At 32.0% G+C, this 20,785-nt stretch overlaps 1 protein-coding gene across 1 annotated transcript; it reads left to right on the top strand.

Moving 5' to 3' along the window:
* The first annotated feature begins 16,142 nt into the window (after positions 1-16,142).
* LOC126771024 (HEAT repeat-containing protein 3) lies at positions 16,143-19,791 on the top strand. The gene is made up of 8 exons (XM_050490715.1): positions 16,143-16,392; positions 16,478-16,729; positions 17,109-17,214; positions 17,300-17,818; positions 17,957-18,197; positions 18,271-18,541; positions 19,171-19,470; positions 19,600-19,791. Exons 1-8 carry the CDS (start codon positions 16,270-16,272, stop codon positions 19,708-19,710), a joined length of 1,923 nt encoding a protein of 640 aa, XP_050346672.1. The 5' UTR covers positions 16,143-16,269; the 3' UTR covers positions 19,711-19,791.
* The last annotated feature ends 994 nt before the right edge of the window (positions 19,792-20,785 follow it).

Raw genomic sequence — 20,785 nt, 5'->3', positions numbered from 1 at the left:
TATTATGTGTATGTGACAGAAAAAAAAGCCGAGATGGCCTAGTCGTTAGAACGCGTGAATCTTAACCGATGATCGTGGGTTCAAACCCGGGCAAGCACCACTGAATTTTCATGTGCTTAATTTGTGTTTATAATTCATCTCGTGCTTGACGGCGAAGGAAAACATCGTGAGGAAACCTAATTTAATTTAATTGAAATTGTCACATGTGTATTCTACCAACCCGCATTGGAGCAGCGTGGTGGAATAAGCTCTAAAAAACCTTCTCCTCAAAAGGCCTTAGCCCAGCAGAACAGGCTGTTACTGTGTGTGTATGTGAATACCATATTTTAAGTTTGATATTATAATTTTCTTAATAAAAAATTTGCTAACATTTTACATTTATTTATTTATTCTTTTATAGGTAGATAGGTCTATTTTCACTCTGTAATGACATTACAGGATGTAGACGATATCAAATTATTACTAGAATAGCAATGTATGGTTTCTAAATTCTGCTTATATTTTCATTGTAATTTCATACCAAACAACGATTGTCATAATATTTTAGTTATAGCCAGGTTTCCATCGCTATTATTTTTACAATGCATACATATTTTTTATACTAAATAAGAAAATTCTATTAGAAAGATTACATTCAAAATCAAAATGCTTAATTCAATATTGAAGCATTACCCTTGCTTACTGATATCTAGAAACTACCACCGATTCGGAAAAGAAACACCGCTGCATTATCTTAATAAATTAATATTGACAAGATTTTAGCGTCGTAAACAAGATTTGTTAACAGAAATTACTTGGGAATGAGCCAATTCAGTATAAAAAATTTCACCAACTGTTACCAAAACAAAAAACGTTATTCCAAGTAGCAAAATACCTACAACTTAATTTGTAGAATAAGCTGCTGCGCGCGGATTCAACCGTGTTAAGCTATTATATCTATCTATAACTATCGGCCTCGTGAGCAACTCGTAGCGTGGTGTTATATAATCTATATATAATTCGCGATTTCGAACCACCTAACGCGAAAATAATTTCTCAAATTGGACAGATCCTGAGATTATCGTGAATACTAAACATCAATCTCTTCAACTTATATATTATAACAGATGCTCCGTTAATTCAAATTAGAAGAGCTCAAGATTAGTGATATAGAAGTTTTACTGCCATATAATAATACCAAATGTGCTTAACTAAAATATCGCTAGTATTTTGATGCTGCGAATCTAATATGGATTTAGCAATTATTAATAATTTAATTCACACAATTCGATACAGCTAGATTTTTATTATTTTAGAATTACTCGTGAGTCGTTTTTGATTGATATTTTAATCACGAAAATTGATAACGTATTAATCAATTATTTCTTCATTACAAAAAATAACATCTGAATTATTTTGAAAAGTGTTTTGAATGTGTTTATAGTATTCAAAAATCATACTAATATTATAAAGTGGTAAGTTTCGTTTGTTGGTTTTTTCCGTTTACACGCAAAAACTTGGTCGGTTGGTGAATGTTCTTCACTACATCTTATTGGTTCAAAATATCTAGAGATGAATCCGTATTTTATTCGTACGAAGTCGGGACAAGCAGCTAGTATGAAGTAACTAAAAAGTAACCAGATATTTTATTTACGTTTGTAAGCCTTAACTAGTCAGCTTCGGAGAGTTCAATACTTATATTTGTGTTTAGTAAATATTAATTTTTGATAATAATATTAATTTTGTATGAACAATTTACAAATTATTAGACTACAGTCTTATTGAAAATACACACTAATATTATAAATGTGAAAGTAACTCTGTCTGTTACGCTTTCACGGCTAAACCACAAAACTGATTTTGATGTAATTTAGTACGCAGGGAGCTTGAACCTCGAGGACGGATATAGGTTACCTAACCTTACAACTGAGGGGACTCCTTACACGCGGGCAACTCATTTCCTCATAAAGTATCTGTAGAATAACTTTCATAACAGTTGCGATAAAGGCTTCTGCTAAATTACTTTTTCGGAGCGACATATAGAATTATTCTTATATACATTTTTTACAAATATATTGCTAGTAAGGACTTTTTTTATATATTGTATTGATATTAAGATCAGGTCTTTAAATCTTCGTCGTTCAATGCATACTCAATTACACGCTACACAATGAATACGCTAAACGCTCCGTCAAAAGATTATACAGAAAATTGTGAATTGCGTTAATAAACGTTAGCAAGGATCGGTTCCCGCCCTTTTCCCACAGGGATGTTTCTCGTCGGCATGTGTAAAGGGATTTAAATGATATCAATGGCTCTACGCTACCGCTGCTCTTTGTCGGCTAAGCGGCTACATGCTGGTGACAACTATGTCGATTGTTGCTAGTTCAAAAATATTGTCAAACGAGCCGCCAAGCCTGCTTTTAGCCGAAATAAGCTTAAGCCTTTTTTACAGAATAATTTCATAGCTTCCTAAAAGCAGAAAGAAATTTATGTTTGTAGTAATGTGACTTCGATTAGTAACGGGCTTACCACGAGTAGGTATAGTTCGTTCACCGGTAAAACAAAGTAATATAGGTATTATTGTTATAAAACATACGTAGCATGTAATAAGATTTGGAATTATAATATCTACCTTTTATATAGCCAATATTTTAATAGGCAAGTTTAAATTAAAATTAACACTTGATAGTTGATATCCCTTTTAAATATTTTTTATCACATAAACCATTATAAAGTAAAAGTTACATGTACATATAGTGTATAGATAAGAAGCAAAACTGTTAAAATGTATCCAAAAATAGGGGCGTCGGCTCTCGGCCTGCGCCTGCGGTGATACTTATCTCCGTCTCTTTGATCTTCCCGCTACTACGTCGAGACCGCCTACGCCACATTGTCTCGGCGTCGAGCAAAAGGTTTTATTTTATTTGATTACCCCAGAATTAAATTTCAGCTGTCTTGCTTCCTTTACATTGCAGGTATTTATTTACGCCGGGTCCTAAAAGTAAATAATCATATTCATTGCGTGTGGTGAATGGTGTATATACTGTAACGGCGTTACTATTTGAGTGTGATTCTAAAACGGATACGTAAATATATTGTATTATTATTATACATTGTTTCCTTTAGTTTTGATCTCCGTCGGTAATCGGTATAAACTCTCGTTTGAATTTGGTCTGCATAATCATTTTAATTTTTAAAAATAAAGTTGTAACTGAATGTTTTACTCGCATTAGTGTAAACATAGCTTTAAGCTACAAAATGCCTACTCGGAGCAGCCAAGCGAGTCGGAAGGCAGATAGCATCGCAGTCAACACGAGCTGCGCTGGCGTGCAACGCGCCTTCAAATTAATTACCTCTATATTTTATCCCTTTGTCGGTTACCGCAACCAAGAGCTGCCAACATCGTTTAAATACAGTTTTCGACTTCCAGTTCGTTATTGGACAGCAATTTAGTGATTTCAACTTTTAATCACAATTTAACTGATATTAGCGTATAACACAAAACTTTTAAGTTAACTTAAATAACTTTTGAAAAATATTTAGTGTTCCATCGTAGTATTACAAGTGTATTAATAATTATATACTTGGTTTCAAATTTCTGTCAGGAATTAGTATTTTTTAATTTGCATTTTGTACGTATTTAATACTGAACATGACATTATAAATAATCCATGAATAATAATTTGCATTACATTACGTTCAGAGATTACGACTTTCGATATATTATTTTAGATACATAATAAAAATTAAAACAGATTAAAGCACGTACGTACGTTTAGTATTTTATTTGTATCGATAATTTGTTATGGGGTGTACGGTACGGGGTTATTCTAACGTTGGCATAAATATGCTATTAAAGTCGTTAACTTTAATAAAATCTTAGTTCATTAAAAAGATTGAAATTAAGAAGATAGCGAGTAAATCAAATATAATATCCAAGTATATCCTTATACATGGTGGTTAAAGTTTATAGTTTAGTTATAACTAACTTTATAGTTTTAAATATATTTAGTATTATATCATTGGTTTAATAAAATACGAATATATGTTTGTATAAACATATTATTTACATAAATACAAAGATATGTATCTCGACAGTCTCAAGCCATATCTTAAAATTACACACTTTAAAATAATTATCGTTTCACAGTCTATTTATAGATAATATTTTTTTTATTTTTCTATCCAAAAAACATAAGCATAGTTTCGGAATATTACGCACATAAATTTCTTTAAATTGTTGTTTAATTGCAGAATAGTAAAAGTTCTTATACTTTAAATTAATGATCGATGCTTTATAAGGTAAGAATAATATATGAATATTTATGAACAACACTTGCAGTTTTAAACATTCGTTTAACCTTTAAACACTTGTTCTATATTCGACTCGACACGACTCGATAGTAAACAGCTGTTTATTTTAAATAGCAAAATAATGAATTTGCTTAATACCTTATTAATATGGTATAACCATTTAATGCATTCTGTATTTTATCTACAACAAGGAACAGATTAAACCTGGAATAAAAGTCAGCATAAAATATACACTATTAAAATAACTTAAACAACATAGTTGTTATCGGTAAATATTACTTCTATTATTTCAGATTTGTTTTTTAAATTGGCCAAATAAAAACCAGACTCCGAACCGATAAATTTACATCGTCTAGGCGGCAAAATTTTGTTTATCTGATTTGTGTGCTGTATTATATTCACGATTAATATGTAAGATTCTCATTCATCACAAAGTATTATATTTTTCTACTTTAAATGAATAAAAAAAAGTAATGGGATTTCGCTATTTTTTTGTTAATAATTTAATCATTTGAACCAGCACTTTTGATGTTATTTAAAGAACAGATAAAACGATACCAAACATGATGGTGTGAGATCTTAATATATAGATAAGCCGTAGGATTTTTGTGGAGTTCTCATTAAACAGAAGATATTTATGTGTTTACTATAATAAAGGTTATAAAGATATGTAGGTATACTCAGGTTAACAAAAAAAACGTCGTTCAAAATTGACTATTTGAAGGCATGCCCTGCGGAGGCGGCGGCTTTCAAAGGCCCGTCACGATCAAAGAGGCCGCCATCGAATGGCCGCGGCTTTGATCACACCGCTCGAAGTGCAAATTATGTTGTAAAGACAGTGAGTGCCGCGCCCGCCAAGCCGTGCGCTGGTAATTAATTCAATCCATTGTGCTGTGTTGAATTGATACGTCCGTACCTAGCGGTTAACCATTAATCTGTGCACACGGCAGTAAGCTTAGGGAATTGCAACGTTCGTTATTTCTTTCATTTTCAACCCCGACTACTACTTATTGTTAGTCGTAGACAATTGGAATGATCAGTGTTATGTAAGCAATTGATATACAATGTAATGTACATATGTATATGCGTCAATAAGATTATATAGTTTTCGATTATAAATATTTATAGATTTTTTTAAATAAGTTGTTCGGACTTTAGTTTGCGAAAAAAAGTGACGTGAGTATTTAGAAAGAAATGCCTATTTGTAGTACATGTTAATTACTATATAAAAACATGTCCGTTAATTTTTTTAAAACTAAAATAGGAAAACGGATAACAATGAAATGTGAAAATAGCCTAATGCGGCTTTCTAATGAATATATTGCAAAATATAGAGTAGTACTGCGGTATATAAAACAAAATCAATGAAAGTGTATTTATATTAAGTCAACTATTTCTGTACCCGTTATGAAATAAGATGTAGCGCGTTTTGTTTGTTTTGATTCTACGGAGGCAAAATCGTATCTACATTATATCTGTCGCATAAAATATTATAACGAAGACTAAATTGTGTCATAATAAGTCTAGTAGGTATATCGTTAGCATTGTGAGAAGAACTATTAATGGAAACTCATGTATTCATGTATACTCAGGAATTCCTAAGAGATATTCAATGTCCAAAATCTTAACTAATGTCATTCGTTAATTATTTAGTTATTATTATATAAGCAACTAACTGTGTGCCGTGTACACAAGTTATACTCCAAGTATAATTTTGTACTTGGAGTGTATAACAATTATAACTTAAAAATGTATAAATTTGTAATATAAAGTTCAATTATTTATGATTAAAATTTTATATCCAAACTTATTTTATAATATATTTATGAATATGGTGTGCTCCCGTTTAGAAGTAAACCTATTTACTCTATAAACGTCGTTTATTTTCGCTATTTACTTGAATGTGATATTTTTGAAGATAGAGATAGAACGTTAAATTTTGGGCCAGTAAATAAATTGCAAAAACAATTATTACCATGACTAAGAATTTTCATTAAATCAGTTAATGGCAGATGTAAATGATTTTAACAAAGGTATATGCACCTTTTCTGAACTACTTTTGTAATTTTAACTTAACATGGTTTTTACTTCGAGTATGTGTCTAGGACAACTGTTTCGAAATAAGTTAAATATTCAGAAAATAAATTATATCTGTTTAAATTATTAGGTATTTTTTGTTTTAACTATAAACTATTAGTAAAACAACACTTTTCGATTCCTTATCTCAAGTTATTAAACTCACGATTTTGAGGATTTAAATTTGAGTCGATGTAATACATTTTTTAAGCTGCTTAGTTCAGCGCTGTCAAATTATGCGGAAGGAGTACATTTCGAAGAACGCTAGGATATTTCGTCTGAGCAATTTACGGCCATTATACGTAGGTCGTTTGTAAACAATAACCGGTTCAAAGATGGTAGGTTTTCTTTGAGCGTATTTTGCGCGCGCCGACGCCGATCGGACGGGTCGAGTCAAGGGAACGAATCGAACCGTAGTTACCGTATATATTGTTGTGTAGATGTGGAGAAGGGGGTGAGGAGTGCGGGACGATCGAGAATCGAGAGCCGCGTGCGTCGACCCTCGCGGGTTTGCTCTTTGATCTCGCCGCGCACGTCGTCGACGATGCCGCAAAGGTCCGAAGAGCGAAGATCCCGCTCTCCAGTTACCATGCACACCTGCCGCTTTTTAGTGTACCAAAAATGTAGAAAATGATCATGCGCAACAGATTTACTGGCAAAAGTAGATCATTATAGATTTAACATAGATGTAACTATAAACCTAAGCCTTTTATTTTATAATATGACTTACTCCTAGTATGATCAAACCATCAATATAGTTTTAGTGTCGAAGTTCGAAGTTAAAGTGTGTAATTGATTATATGAAAAATCGTACAAATTTATGATAAAATATATTCATAGTTAAGTTTCAATAAAAATACGCTTGCTGACATTAAAATTATTTTTGGTTTGATGTTAACATTACGTTTCGTTGAATTTATTCAAAGATGTTAAGTATAAATAAAAACATGAGACGAGAGACAAGACATCGTATTTGAGTGTTACTCGGAAGCGCTATTTCCGACATTCTAGGAACATGCAGTTTACATTTAGATGTGATTATGTGACAGACACAACATCAACGTTTCATTTGTTATCATTATAATGCTGTTATTTGTTACCGTGTAAATATGCAGTATAAATAAAAAGTACTCTTATTTTGTTACAAGTACCACGTAGTTAAAATCAATTTTAATGCGTAATTTCAAATCACTAGTAGTTAACTAGTGATTTTTAACGATCGGTATCCAAGGAGCCGTTTCCGAATAGGGTTCGTTAACGAGCTAGTAGAAGTCGGGGCCTGGCCGCCTTCCATATTCAAATTACTGGTTTGAATTTGTACCGAGCAGCGCGCCGTACGGCCGTAACACAACACTGCGGGAGTTTGTTCGATCTCGAGGAGGCCACTTTCTAGGAAATTTCTAAATTCTAGAGCGCATTGCTCGTTAGGACTTGTTTAATTTTTTTACCAATACCATTTCTCTCCTACAATATAATGGCTGGCAAATATATAAAATAAAATAATTTGAATAAAATAAATAACAACCGAAAACGACATTTCAATCAATTCTTAACAATTGCGGCAGTATAATGTAGGTATGTATAGATTTTCTGTTAATTTCCGCAAACAAATTGGGGGAGCGACGTCGAGGGAGCTCGATCAGCCGCGGGGAATGGCTTCGAAAATCGAAATTGATTTATTTAGCAGACTGCTTTCATTACCCCGAATACGGTGCCGTCGGAGCGTGTATCTAGTATCTACACTGTTTATTGTGATCAATATTTTTTTAACTATGTTTTTTTAACAACTATTTTAGTTAACAAAAATTTAATTTTATGTACTCGTAAACTGTCTAATTTCAGTGTGCCGTAAATGTTTGCTTTACCAAAGCTACCCCTGGTGTTACACAGTCGACTTAAGAGCCGGATCTCTTTATTTATTTTGTTTTCTTTCTCATGACAAGAGCGCCGCTACGCTATCGCATTTTATCTATCAACTTGTGTAAATAAACCCGGAATCATTGCCTTAATGTAAATAAAGGAAGAAATATTATCAGCCAAAAGTAAACTTTGAAAGAATTATCACAGTTGAAAAATAGGAGAAAGAATATTATTGTCTACGATTTTTTAGATGTTTGAGTTGTTTATTTAATGAAGTTTATATAAAGTGACATTTTTTATGAGAAATAAAATTTGACAATTTTTATTACATCACTAGATTAAAAAAATAATATAAAGGTTGGCAAACGAACAAACGAAAGACATCCGACGGGTTTATTTGGTCGGATATACATACCACTGCTTTAGGGCGACTATATGGCGCCATAGGGTGGAAAACAAACCCTTAGCGAGTAATTGTATTTACCTAACTTTTCCATTAAGCCACATAATTTGAGCGAGGAGGGTTACATATTATTAATGTCGCAAATATACCCACGTTCGGACTAAAGTACCTATTGCAAATAAAAATGATTTGAGCCTTTATTAAGTAAGAACGGATCTGATTTATTTATTAAAAAGAGAGATAAATAAAACGACTAAGTGCGATTTGACATATTGACTAAAAAGCAAGTAGCATTAGAATGTACATTATTATAACAATATTTATATGACTGGATGGATATTTATTTTATTACATATAATTATATATACATACAAATATACACACATTCTTCGAAAATACACAAAACCCAAGTCTGACGATCTCAATGCGGAGATTTCAATAATCATAATTAGAATATAATTCTAACAGGAACTAAATCTTGAACTGGGATAATAGAATGTGACATACGAACGGACAAGTATACACAAGCTCCTCAGAATCTCATTATTTTTAACTATCTTTTAGGTACTCCTAAAAAAGAGTCCTTAAAAAAGGTTCAGATTAAACAACGGAAGTATGCTTCAGTCCCATTCATTGCGAAATTGGAGCGCCTTTGAATAAGTCGCTTGATTTTCGATTCAATCGATCACATTCGAATGAAATAAAAAAATATGTTTTTTTAATTATTGTTTTGACAACTTAGTAGAGAGGATTTAACATGATTCCGTCGAAAATCTCATCCTGTTCTTTAACTTTATTAGCGCCGACAGCGAACCCAATCGCGTCCGGTTGTATGCACTATAATAAGTTCTGTCTAAATATTGACCTTTTTTTTAATTTCCTTTCCATTATTCTGAACGGAAAAGGTGGATTACTTTCGATGCTTGTAATCAATACGCACACCCTTTTATATTGCACATCAGAGCTTTACACCGGTAAATCCTTATTAAAGTAATTGATGCATAGTTACATACCTACTTGAGACAAAAACATTTTACTAGTGTATGATTTGTTATTGTCTATTCAATTTGTAATGATTTGTAAAAAAAACAATTTCGATTTTAAATTTTCATTATTTTATGGGTAAGGTTATATTGCTAAAGGAGAAAAATTATAAAAAAGTATAAACACATAATATAAGAAACCCGCCGTATAACTATAAAATTGCATTTTTATTATTTCTACGAAATTATATTTTTGAGAAAAACCAATAGAAATGATTTAATCTTATGATAAAATAAAAAGTAGAGTACCTAACAGGTAGGTGACCTACCTGATTTTCTATATTGTTATAGTAATTTTATTGTACATAAATATTAATTACTTTCTAAAATGTTATTTTATGTGACATATATGGAATGAATAAAGAAAGTCCATAGCTATTAAATAATTCGACAGGTTTATACTAAAGTGCAGTATTAAGGAAATTTAGCGAAATTATTGGTTTAAAAATGTTTTTTTTTAATGCATTCTGTTGAATTTTCAACACTGTACCTGCACTTATTTGTTATTACTGTATAGAACAATAATGGTTTTAATTTTTAAAGTCTAAGTGCATTTGTTCTGGAATTCGAAAACGCTCCCCACAAATTGTAACCGACGATGAATTGTCAAATGAAACGAGACGAGAGAGTCCGACGATAATGGAATTTCTGGGAACAACCCTTGTGCTTATGGGGTTTGCCATGGTGTTTGAGGGGTGTGGTGTGAGGGACGGGGATGTCGGTCCATCCATCACTCCGCGGGGGTGCAATTAGACGAAGTATATGTGCTGACACGCCGTGCCGCCGACGCGCATACGGCACGTCCATCTCTTAATGCGTTTATACCACTAATGAAAATGCTAAGACTATGAATACTTAATGCTCATCATAAACTATGTCTTTTAATATTACCGCTTTATATACCAGTTTGCGTCATTTTTGGCTTAACACTATTGCATTACATTACATGCTCAATTTATGCTTAACTTGTATGAAGAAAGAACAAATATTTAATAATTTTTATATAATATATCATAAGTAGGTACATTTATATTTAAATTATTATTAAATTTAAAAGGAAGGTGATTTCAATCTATCCGAGTGTGAGTAGGGACCGCAATTCATGCGGCGGTACAGTAGCCACTGCCGATTATTATCCGTCGATAAGACACAAAAACAACTTTTTGATTTATGAAGAAAGCTCGAGAGGCGGCTACTGGGCGCCGCCGCCGCGCCGCACCCCAATTGCACTTAGTGACGTAATTATGCATTTCTTATATTTCGACCTGTGATATTGATTAACTCATTTGGACTTAGAATTATATTAAAACCTTGAACCAAATTTATATATGTCTTATTGTATTGCATTTTTTAATTTTAAGCAAACTACACTAACACAAACATAGGTACGTGAACATTAACGACAATGTTTTAATGATCGCGTTATTGATCTCTGTTTCATTATTTTTTTGTATATAAATTGACATGTATTTATATTATTATTATTAATATTTTTTTATATTGCATTGCATTTGCTAAATTTCATTTTACGCATGTTGAATTCCGAAACAAATGAAAATAGGTAAGTCAGAAAATGAACCCGAATTTATAGAAAAACAAAAAAAAAACCTACTGTTTTTACTTTTACATAGTCATTAGTAAGTTAGTAATTGGAACTAGGTAGTATAATAGTAAGATATTTGCGGTTTGTGTTACTAATCTTTTTTTTTAATTTATTTTATAATCATTTCACGAGTACCTCCATCTGACACCTACAGTGCGGATGACCCACGAGCCAGACTGACACGTAACCTATCAGACGATCTTCCCGACATCGATTTGGGCGAGATTAGGATTGCTCTCGGACAACTTGGAAAATTACAAGGCTCCAGGAGATGATGGAATTACCTCAGAGCTTCTCAAAGCAAGAGGCACATCAGCTCTGAGAGAGCTGGCTAACATATTTAATTCCGTTCTCCACAATGGTATTACACCGAAGACATGGAGCAGAAGTATAGTGGTGCTGTTTTTCAAGAAGGGTGATAAAGCTCTTCTGAGAAACTACCGCCCCATTTTACTTTTAAGCCATATTTCGATGACTTCCAACCCGTTGAACAGGCTGGGTTTCGAAAAGGCTTCAGTACCGTAGACCACATATGCACACTTAGGCAAATAATACAGACACCGATGAATATAATCACCCTCTATGCCTAGCGTTTGTGGACTACGAAAAAACCTTCGATACCATCGAGACCTGGGCTTTTCTGGAATCTATGCAGAGATGCCTAATTGACTGTCGGTATGTCCAGGTGGTGAAGTGTTTGTACGAAGCCGCAACCACGACCGTCCAAATACAAGATCAGAGTACAAGACATCGCGGAGTAAGACAGGGAGATGTAATCTCACCGAAACTTTTTACAAATGCATTGGAGGACGTCTTCAAGACGCTTGATTGGAAGGGACGCGGCATTAATATAAATATCCAACACATTACACATCTGCGATTTGCCGACGACATTGTCATCATGGCGGAGACTCTGCAGGATTTGGAAGAGATGCTAAACAACCTGAGCGATTCTTCAAGATAAGTAGGTATCGAGATGAACATTGAAAACACCAAAATTATGGCAAACCAACATATATCCCCGAGACCGGTGGTCGTGTACGGGCGGGTCAGTAAACAAGGTGGTAGGGATAGGCAGGTACGGGATGGATGCGGACTGCCCAAGATCGGGATGGTTGGCGTTCTATGGATGGCAAAAGGCTGAAAGAAAAATCTTTTCACTTTCAGAGTCTGGTAAATACATGTATTAACGAATTAATTACCTACGTATAAATAATGAAATCCTATTTGTTTTTACTATACATAAAAATACTATAAAAAAGCCGAGATGGCCCAGTGGTAAGAACGCGTGAATCTTAACCGATGATCGTGGGTTCAAACCCGGGCAAGCACCACTGAATTTTCATGTGCTTAATTTGTGATTATAATTCATCTCGTGCTTTACGGTGAAGGAAAACATCGTGAGGAAACCTGCATGTGTCTAATTTCACTGAAATTCTGCCACATGTGAATTCTACCAACCCGCATTGGAGCAGCGTGGTGGAATAAGCTCCAAACCTTCTCATCAAAAAGAGGAGAGGAGGCCTTTAGCCCAGCAGTGGGACATTCACAGGCTGTTACGGTTTACTATACAATATCTTTAAAAACGTTAAATCCTCAACTATACCGTGCCTAAGCTACGTGAAAAGATTATAACCAAGAAATCCAATACCAAGTTTTGAAACGTATGATTATGTAAATGAAGCAAGCGGACGTCGTCGCTCAAAGGAACCGCCGCGCTGATCCCTTCACTTTGCTCGTATATGTAGAGATACTAACTTTCTGGACTATACAATATAACATTTTGTTTCGTCAGGAATAAAATGTTTTAATTTATATTTTCGATATTTTGCATTATCTGTAAATACAATAAAAAAAATATTTCTTGGCTTCATTTGATGCAATTATACCCATAATTACAAGATTAATTTATTTTACATTAACATTATTTAACCCACACATGGTTAGTAAGTAAATATATTTTAAGGCAGTTTCATTCAAATTTTGTGACAATACAAATTTAAACGTCGCACTTTTTATATTCGCTAGTAGTGGTCGACAGTATAGAAGATTATTTATTCGGACTTAGCTAAAAAATGCTGATTATAGAAATGGAGTAAAATTTATCGCAGCTTCAGCTGGTGTGAGCTATCAAGCAGCACGAGTTGAAAATCCATCTTTAAATGGTTGAACCCCTGTTAGTACAAAATCGGTCTTTATCAATCTATTTCGCTGATTGTGATACACTTCTTCAATTAGTTGTTTGATAGAGCAGTAAGTTAAGGCTTTGTTTGTTATTGACGGAATAGTAAAAATAGTCTTTTTTGAATAAACGAAGTAATACTACACATGTTTCTGATAAAAAGAGACGGAATACCCCTGTCTAACAAAACAAACCTCATTTTCGGTGAGTTTTTTCTGCCAAAAAGTAATGTTGCTAAAGCAGGATGTGCAGCGGGAGCGGGAGTTAGTTGCCTCTGCTGAAGATGAAGATCATGCTGCTAAGATAACTAGACGAGCCGTGACTCGCGATTCCATGATCTGATTGTTTTTACAAAGTAGTAACTTTTATAATATTAAATGAACAACTCTTGTAATTATATAAATAGTATACACTGCGTATCTCAGAAACGTTTCTAACGATTTGACTCAAATTTTGTATTTAAATAAGTTAGAATAGTTTATATCCATTGGTCCATCTTCTTTAAAAAAAACAATATTTCATTTATTTTATAGCATCCAAGTCCAGTCGGCCAAGTTCGGAATAATAGTAAATCACTAAACTCTCAAGTTATATTGACCAACGAATAAATTTAAAACAAATATTATCAATGGCAAAAATGTTATAGTCTTTGATTTGTAATAAGTAGCTATTATGATTATTGAAAACAAATTGAAAGCATTCATTATCTTCACATTTCTTGCTTTGCCAATACATGTCAAATCAGTTAAAGTAGTGAATTATTTGTGTATAGTTAATACGTACACAGCGAATTAATCCATGAACAAGACTAAATACAATATATTACGTGTTATAGGAAATATCTTAATGTTTAATCACTTTCTTCTGTTAATTATTTTAACAAAATGAGGTCAGGAGGCGCAAGAGTATCTTGAATGCGCTCCACATACACAAATTTGTCTTTTATGAAACTATAGAAATCCTACTGAATTTTCGTTTTCTGTAAAACCAATACTCAGCCCATTACTAGCATTAATTTGAGTGAGTCAGAAATAAAGATGCAATTATTAGACCACACGCAAAAGAACTGTTCAATTATTAAATAGTCACAGTGTAACAAGTTTCCTTATAAATACATACCTATTGAATATAATATTAAGGATTTTTTTTATTAAAAATATATATAAATTACAAGTTTCTTAATATAAACTAATATAATAGTAGTTTATTTCAATTACTAAAAGCAATATTAATGTTCGCCTAGCGGCAAGTGCCAGAACTACCATGTAAATACATCGTAGACAGAGAAACTAAACTTTGTTTCTCTGTCTACGAAATACATTAACTGATTCATACCAACATGTTTTGTGTTGGCGTAAATATTGCACAGTGTTGCACTGTTAGTACCAATTGACTTGTGACTGTCATATTTAAGCTTGTGCTTCTCCCGTACACAGAGAATCAAATAGACCAAGGGGCTGTGAAACCGCGATTGAGACAGAGATAGTTTGTCAAGTGTGCGTATAATGTTGCCATAGTAACTGCATTCCCTGTTTTTTGGGAGATAAATAATTTTCAGGATTTAATTAAAATAAGGTTATTACGTTTTACTTTTTAAAATTTTTTATACATTTTTTGAATTAAAATATTTTTTTGTTTTCCTACTACACCTAAAAACCGTTGCATTGTTTGTTTTTGTTTCCATTATCAATAGTACTTCAGCATCTTTATATGGTACTGGATTAGCATTCTCCTCAGATGTTGAAATCTAAAACACTCAATTCAATTATTTATAAAGAATGGTTGCCACGTATATTTCTATGTTAACCTCTTGACTCGGAATCTAATAATATTATAAATTCATGAAGAATTTTAAATAATGTTGTCGTTAGGAAATTATAAATAGGGGAACAAATAAATTAAAATAACATATTTACATATAACGAAGCACTTAAGGTTATTATTGGACTCCGTATTTGTTTATATTGTCGACGAGTCGATATTTTTTATCGAAAATCGGGATATTTAGGGACAAAATAGTCATACTTACGCGTGAAAACACACGCCTGTAATTTTCTATTGCTTCTCGTTCTCGCTTTAACATGAAGTAATACGACATCGCACCATTGTATAATCATCGATATGATATAAGGATTGTTCCTCAGCCTTTTCACTGGGTTAGAATCGTTCTCTAACATAAAAAGAAGCGAAAATTAAACAAAAAAACAAAATGAACGCACCAACTGTTAAGTTTATTTCGCTACTTGAGTAGTTTTAACTTAAAACTGGTGACGCAATAAGGGACAAAAGATTTGATAATTCTATCTCTGCTAAACCATTTGTAACGTAATTTGCGTTCTCTTTCTTGTGTAAATGAGAAGGAAATCTTCATTGCGTCTATTAGTTTCTTTGTCTACGCTACCAATATACAATTAATACCATAAATACTTTGGAGATAATCGTTATATTACTGATTTTCAAGCATTTAAAAATACACTAAGCAAATATTATAATATTATCTTGTACGACTCTTTAATGTTATCAGCTAATTCGGTTTTTTTCTATAAAATTAAAAAATGTTTAAATGCTATCATTTAATGAAAAATTTAATAAAATAGATAGTAGTCATTATTGTATAATATCAATACTGACACTGACATTTTCATTGACTTCAGGTCGCACTCCGCAGACGTCTCACGTCAGTTGTTACAATTGATAATTGAGTTTCGACTGTGTCTGGTTCTATATCTTAAGTCATAACAGCGTGCAATCTTACGCGTTCTAGGTTATACGACGTTGTTTTCATTAATTGTACGCAACATTAAATATGGGTAAAATAAGAAAAAGGAAAGTAAATAAAAGTGATAACATTGAATCTACTTGTAACGATGAAGAAATTTCTGTTGATTCTAAAGAGAATGCAATTCAAACTATGATAGACCAAATTCAGGTTAGCGGTACTTATTATTCATATTTTTACTAACTAGTTCAATGGTCATCTACATTGAATATAATATTATTCTATATTCTTCTAGACTGCTAATGTGGAGGAGAAGTATTGTGGTCTTCAAACTTTTGCAATGCTGATAGAAAGCCCAGATAGCTTAGAGCAAATGATTAATCGAGGAATTGTTAAGATAGTAGCACCACTTCTTTTCGATCCGGCATCGTCAATAAGGAATGCCGCTGCTGGTTCTCTTAGAAACATGTCTACTGTAAGCCTAGATATGTGTGATCTTTTAATAGAACATGATGTTATGACACCTTTGATTTGTTATTTTCATGAGGTATGTACACTACAAATTATGATTTTTATTTTTACTAGTTAAGGTTTTTGAATTTGAAATAGAACTGGCATAGACAGAACTATTTACCATCCCTTACAACGTCAGTGCTCAATCAACCTTTGAAATTAAGAGGTTATATCCTTTGTGCCTGTAGTTACTCTGGCTTATGCACTCTTCAAACTGGAACACAACTTTGTAAAGTATTGTTGTTAGGTAGTAGAATATAAAATGATGAAGTGAAAGTGGCACCTATCCAGACGGGCTTGCCATACAAAGTTATCAAGTAATGTTATTTATTAAGTTTTTAAGTATCTTTAATAAGTTGCTTGAAATAATTTTATATATTTCTTCCAATATATAAATTGTGGTTATTTAATAGTATGCAGAATCTTGGAGTCCAGATGTTAGCTCTAAAACTAAAGATGAAGACATGGATACAATGGTCCAATGCACAAATCTCTTGTTAAACTTATGTGAAAGTTCAGGTATGAATTATATAAAGTTTATTATTGTATATATTAAAATTATAGTTTAAAATGTGCTTTACTACCATATATATTGATCTTTCAGATTTAGCTGTAAAATATGTGGGAAATTCAAGACTTTTAGACATATTTCCAAGATATTTGGATTTATCAGTTTTTGGAAAAGAAATTGTTATTGCTATACTGCAGTGTTTGTTTGTAGTAGTTGAGGACAACCCATTAGCAAAAGACAAAGTTAGATCTTATTCAGAAAGGCAATTGACAGAATTATTGTTATTGGAAAGTAGCGATCCTTCAACCTTATTCATTAAAACACTTGCTGGAGGTGTTATCATAACTGCCGGAGGAACCAACATTGATGCTCTTCCAGTTGATGTTATGACACAAATCTTTGCAGTTTTAGCAAAAACATTGTCGGTAGATCATAGATTAGCCTGCAATCAACTTTCAAGTAGTGTACCCTTAGGTGATGAAGAAGGAAAAGTAGAAGCCCTTAAAGGAAAGGAAGCTCTACAATTGCAGACTGAAATAAAATCTGTCGCACATGTTTTGGAGAGCCAGAAGTGTGCTGTTGAAATAATTGCTAATATTTGCTCTTGTGAAGGTAGGACTTCATTCAAAAATGTACTAAATTTAATTACTTATTATTATTAACATATCATATAACAATTTAATTTTTCATAGTATTAATAATAGAGTTTTGAGTTAAATTTACAATTTATTACAATACTATGGTTATTAGGAGAGGTTGTTGGTTCTACGGAAGGACCTGACTCATCAGAAAGTGATGAAGAAACAGCCGATGACATCTCCAGCAATGGTGAAGAAAGTTTTCTTAATGAAGATGTAATACCAACTATTATATTGGAAGCCTTGATTTCTATAGATATATTGAATAAAGTATGGACTCGTACACAGTTGCCTCCAGAAAATGTTCTTATGATTTTAAGTGAATATGAGGAAACACAGTCAATTCATAAAAAGTAAGATATCTTTAAAATATGATAAAAATAATTATATATTACATATTACATTTAAGAAATTTTATATTTTCAGAATACATAATCTTCAAGCAAGAGCACTTCTTTGCATGAACAATTTATTGTTAGGCTTACCAACTGATTATCTGGGTGGAATAAATGGTATCTATAGATTTTGGGTCGAAGCCGGAAAACTTGCATTTAAACAAAACTCAAAAAATTTAGACTTGTTGGAAGCTGCAACAGCTGCTATGAGAGCAGCTTTAAATAAAATAACAAATGTAAATAGAGTCAAAATAGCAAGTGAAAGCAATTTATTCAGTGATTTAGCCTTATCAGATATTGAGGTATGTTGAACAATTAATAAATAAAATTTAATTTGTGTAAAAAAAGCTTGTTGTTTTCAAAGGTCTTTTTTTTATAGAATAGGAAAGCGGACGAGCATATGGGCCACCTGATGGTAAGTGGTCACCAACGCCCATAGACATTGGCATTGTAAGAAATGATAACCATCGCTTACATCACCAATGCGCCATCAACCTTAGGAACTAAGATGTTATGTCCCTTGTGCCTGTAATTACACTGGCTCACTCACCCTTCAAATCGGAACACAACAATACCAAGTACTGCTGTTTTGCAGTAGAATATCTGATGAGTGGGTGGTACCTACCCAGACGAGCTTGCACAAAGCTCTACCACCAGTAAAAAATCCTCCTTTCTTTTTGATGAGGTTTGGATTTGCTTTTTCCACCACTTCTCTATAATGGGTGTTGGCTATATGTGGAAGATTTTCATCCAAGACATGTAGTAAATTGCTGGGTTTTCATCGATTAAGATATACATGTTCTAACCACTGGACCATCTGAGCTACAAATTTGTTTTAGATAATCTACCTTAATTTAATTACCAATTTTATTTCATGTATTATTTAATTTATTGATGTTGTTGATTTATTATCATTTATTGTTGTTTACAGATAATGTTAACAGGAATAAAAGAATGCCAAGTACCTGCAATTAGGGCAAATCTTTTTCGGATGATTGGAATTTTAGCCTTGCTACTAATTAATAATTTAAATGACACCACTTCTGAAGTGATATGCTGCATCACTGAATTTATATTAGAGCAGGCACACAAAGAAAACGAAGTTTGGGTACTAGCAGAGGCCATAGACACATTGGTTGACATGTATGCAGAAGACGAAACTGATCTGCTAGCCGCTAAAGTTCAATTAGTTGAGAAATTGGCAGTTTTAGCTCCTATATTAAAAATTAAGGTATGCTTATTATATATATAAATACCTTTACCACCTCTATTCTACCCTTTAAATTCGCCCGAATTGAGTCTTTAAATTTAAAAATTAGTAAATTGACATTACTTTTAAATGAAATGATTAATGTTTCAGACAAGACAACAGAAAAATCTACCAAAAGATTACAAGGCCCTGGTAAAAACTGCAAATTCAAACTTACCAAGATTTATTAAGTATAAGAGAGAGAGAGTTAGTTTGTTGTAAGTCAGTGAATCCTGAGTTATATTAATCATAGTTAATCTATGCATACTGTTTATATTTTTATTAAAGTTACAATTTATTGATTTTTTTTTAATTTCATTAAATAAAATTCATATATCTAAAATAATCATTTAATAGTCAACAGATTAACAACATAGTTATCCCAATTTTATAATTTATATTTTTATTTAAGAATCTGGTACATCACACATTCTTTCTTCTAAAGATCGTGAAAACAAAAATGTGTTTTATTGATTATTATACCTTATACACTTTTAAGATAAAATATTTACTAACAACTTACACATTCACACAAAAGTTATTGAATTAATATTTCTTACTATAATTAAATATTCATAATGTAATATATTAATAACATTGGTGAACTTTAATATATCTGATACAATATGTTATTGTTTTAAAAACAAATAAATAAATTATAAATAATATGCCCAAATGAGTAACTTAGTGTATATACTAAAACAACTATAACATGTATTAGTAATTTAAAAAAACATTGGCTGCATGATAAGTCACTTTTAAGTTTTATTAATTATCTTTAAAAGTGAACAAGGTATAACATTTTCGTTTTTAATTAAAAATACAATTGACATTTTTTCTTCTATATAATGATAAGCACAAAGTAAATAACCTTTTAATTTGTCTATATAAAAAAATAGGTAATTTTATTTTAAATAAAACTTTTAAAATCTCATAAATAGTATTTGATCTTATAAAATAAATTAAATATGCAAAATAAACATATATCACACTTTATTCTTAGCTTAATGTATTATTATGGCAAAATCTTTTTGGAGTAGGTAACGTGATGATTTACGTATATTTTGGTGTAATAAAATTAAAAAAAGAGTAAAAAAATGACAATATATTTTAGTATGAAGTTAATATAGATGTTTAAACTTTTATTATTTGATGATATTTATATATGTGAAAAAATTATTGCTCCTTGTTATCTTTAATATAGTATATTACAAGATTATCCCCATAAATTATAATTATGCTAAGTAGATTAACTATTAAATTAATTAAATGAAGAATATTTTTGGCGTCAAATATA

The sequence above is a fragment of the Nymphalis io genome, chromosome 1 (assembly GCF_905147045.1).
Source record: "Nymphalis io chromosome 1, ilAglIoxx1.1, whole genome shotgun sequence".
Taxonomy (NCBI): Eukaryota; Metazoa; Arthropoda; class Insecta; order Lepidoptera; family Nymphalidae; genus Nymphalis; species Nymphalis io.
Note: the sequence above shows the minus strand (reverse complement) of the source record. Positions and strands in the feature narration are given on the sequence as shown.

Bases quoted from the DNA above. Each gene is read 5' to 3' on its own strand.
- LOC126771024 (XM_050490715.1), top strand. From the start codon at position 16,270: ATGGGTAAAATAAGAAAAAGGAAAGTAAATAAAAGTGATAACATTGAA. The intron at 16,393-16,477 runs GTTAGCGGTACT...ATATTCTTCTAG, and splicing joins CTATGATAGACCAAATTCAG to ACTGCTAATGTGGAGGAGAA. The intron at 19,471-19,599 runs GTATGCTTATTA...TTAATGTTTCAG, and splicing joins CTCCTATATTAAAAATTAAG to ACAAGACAACAGAAAAATCT.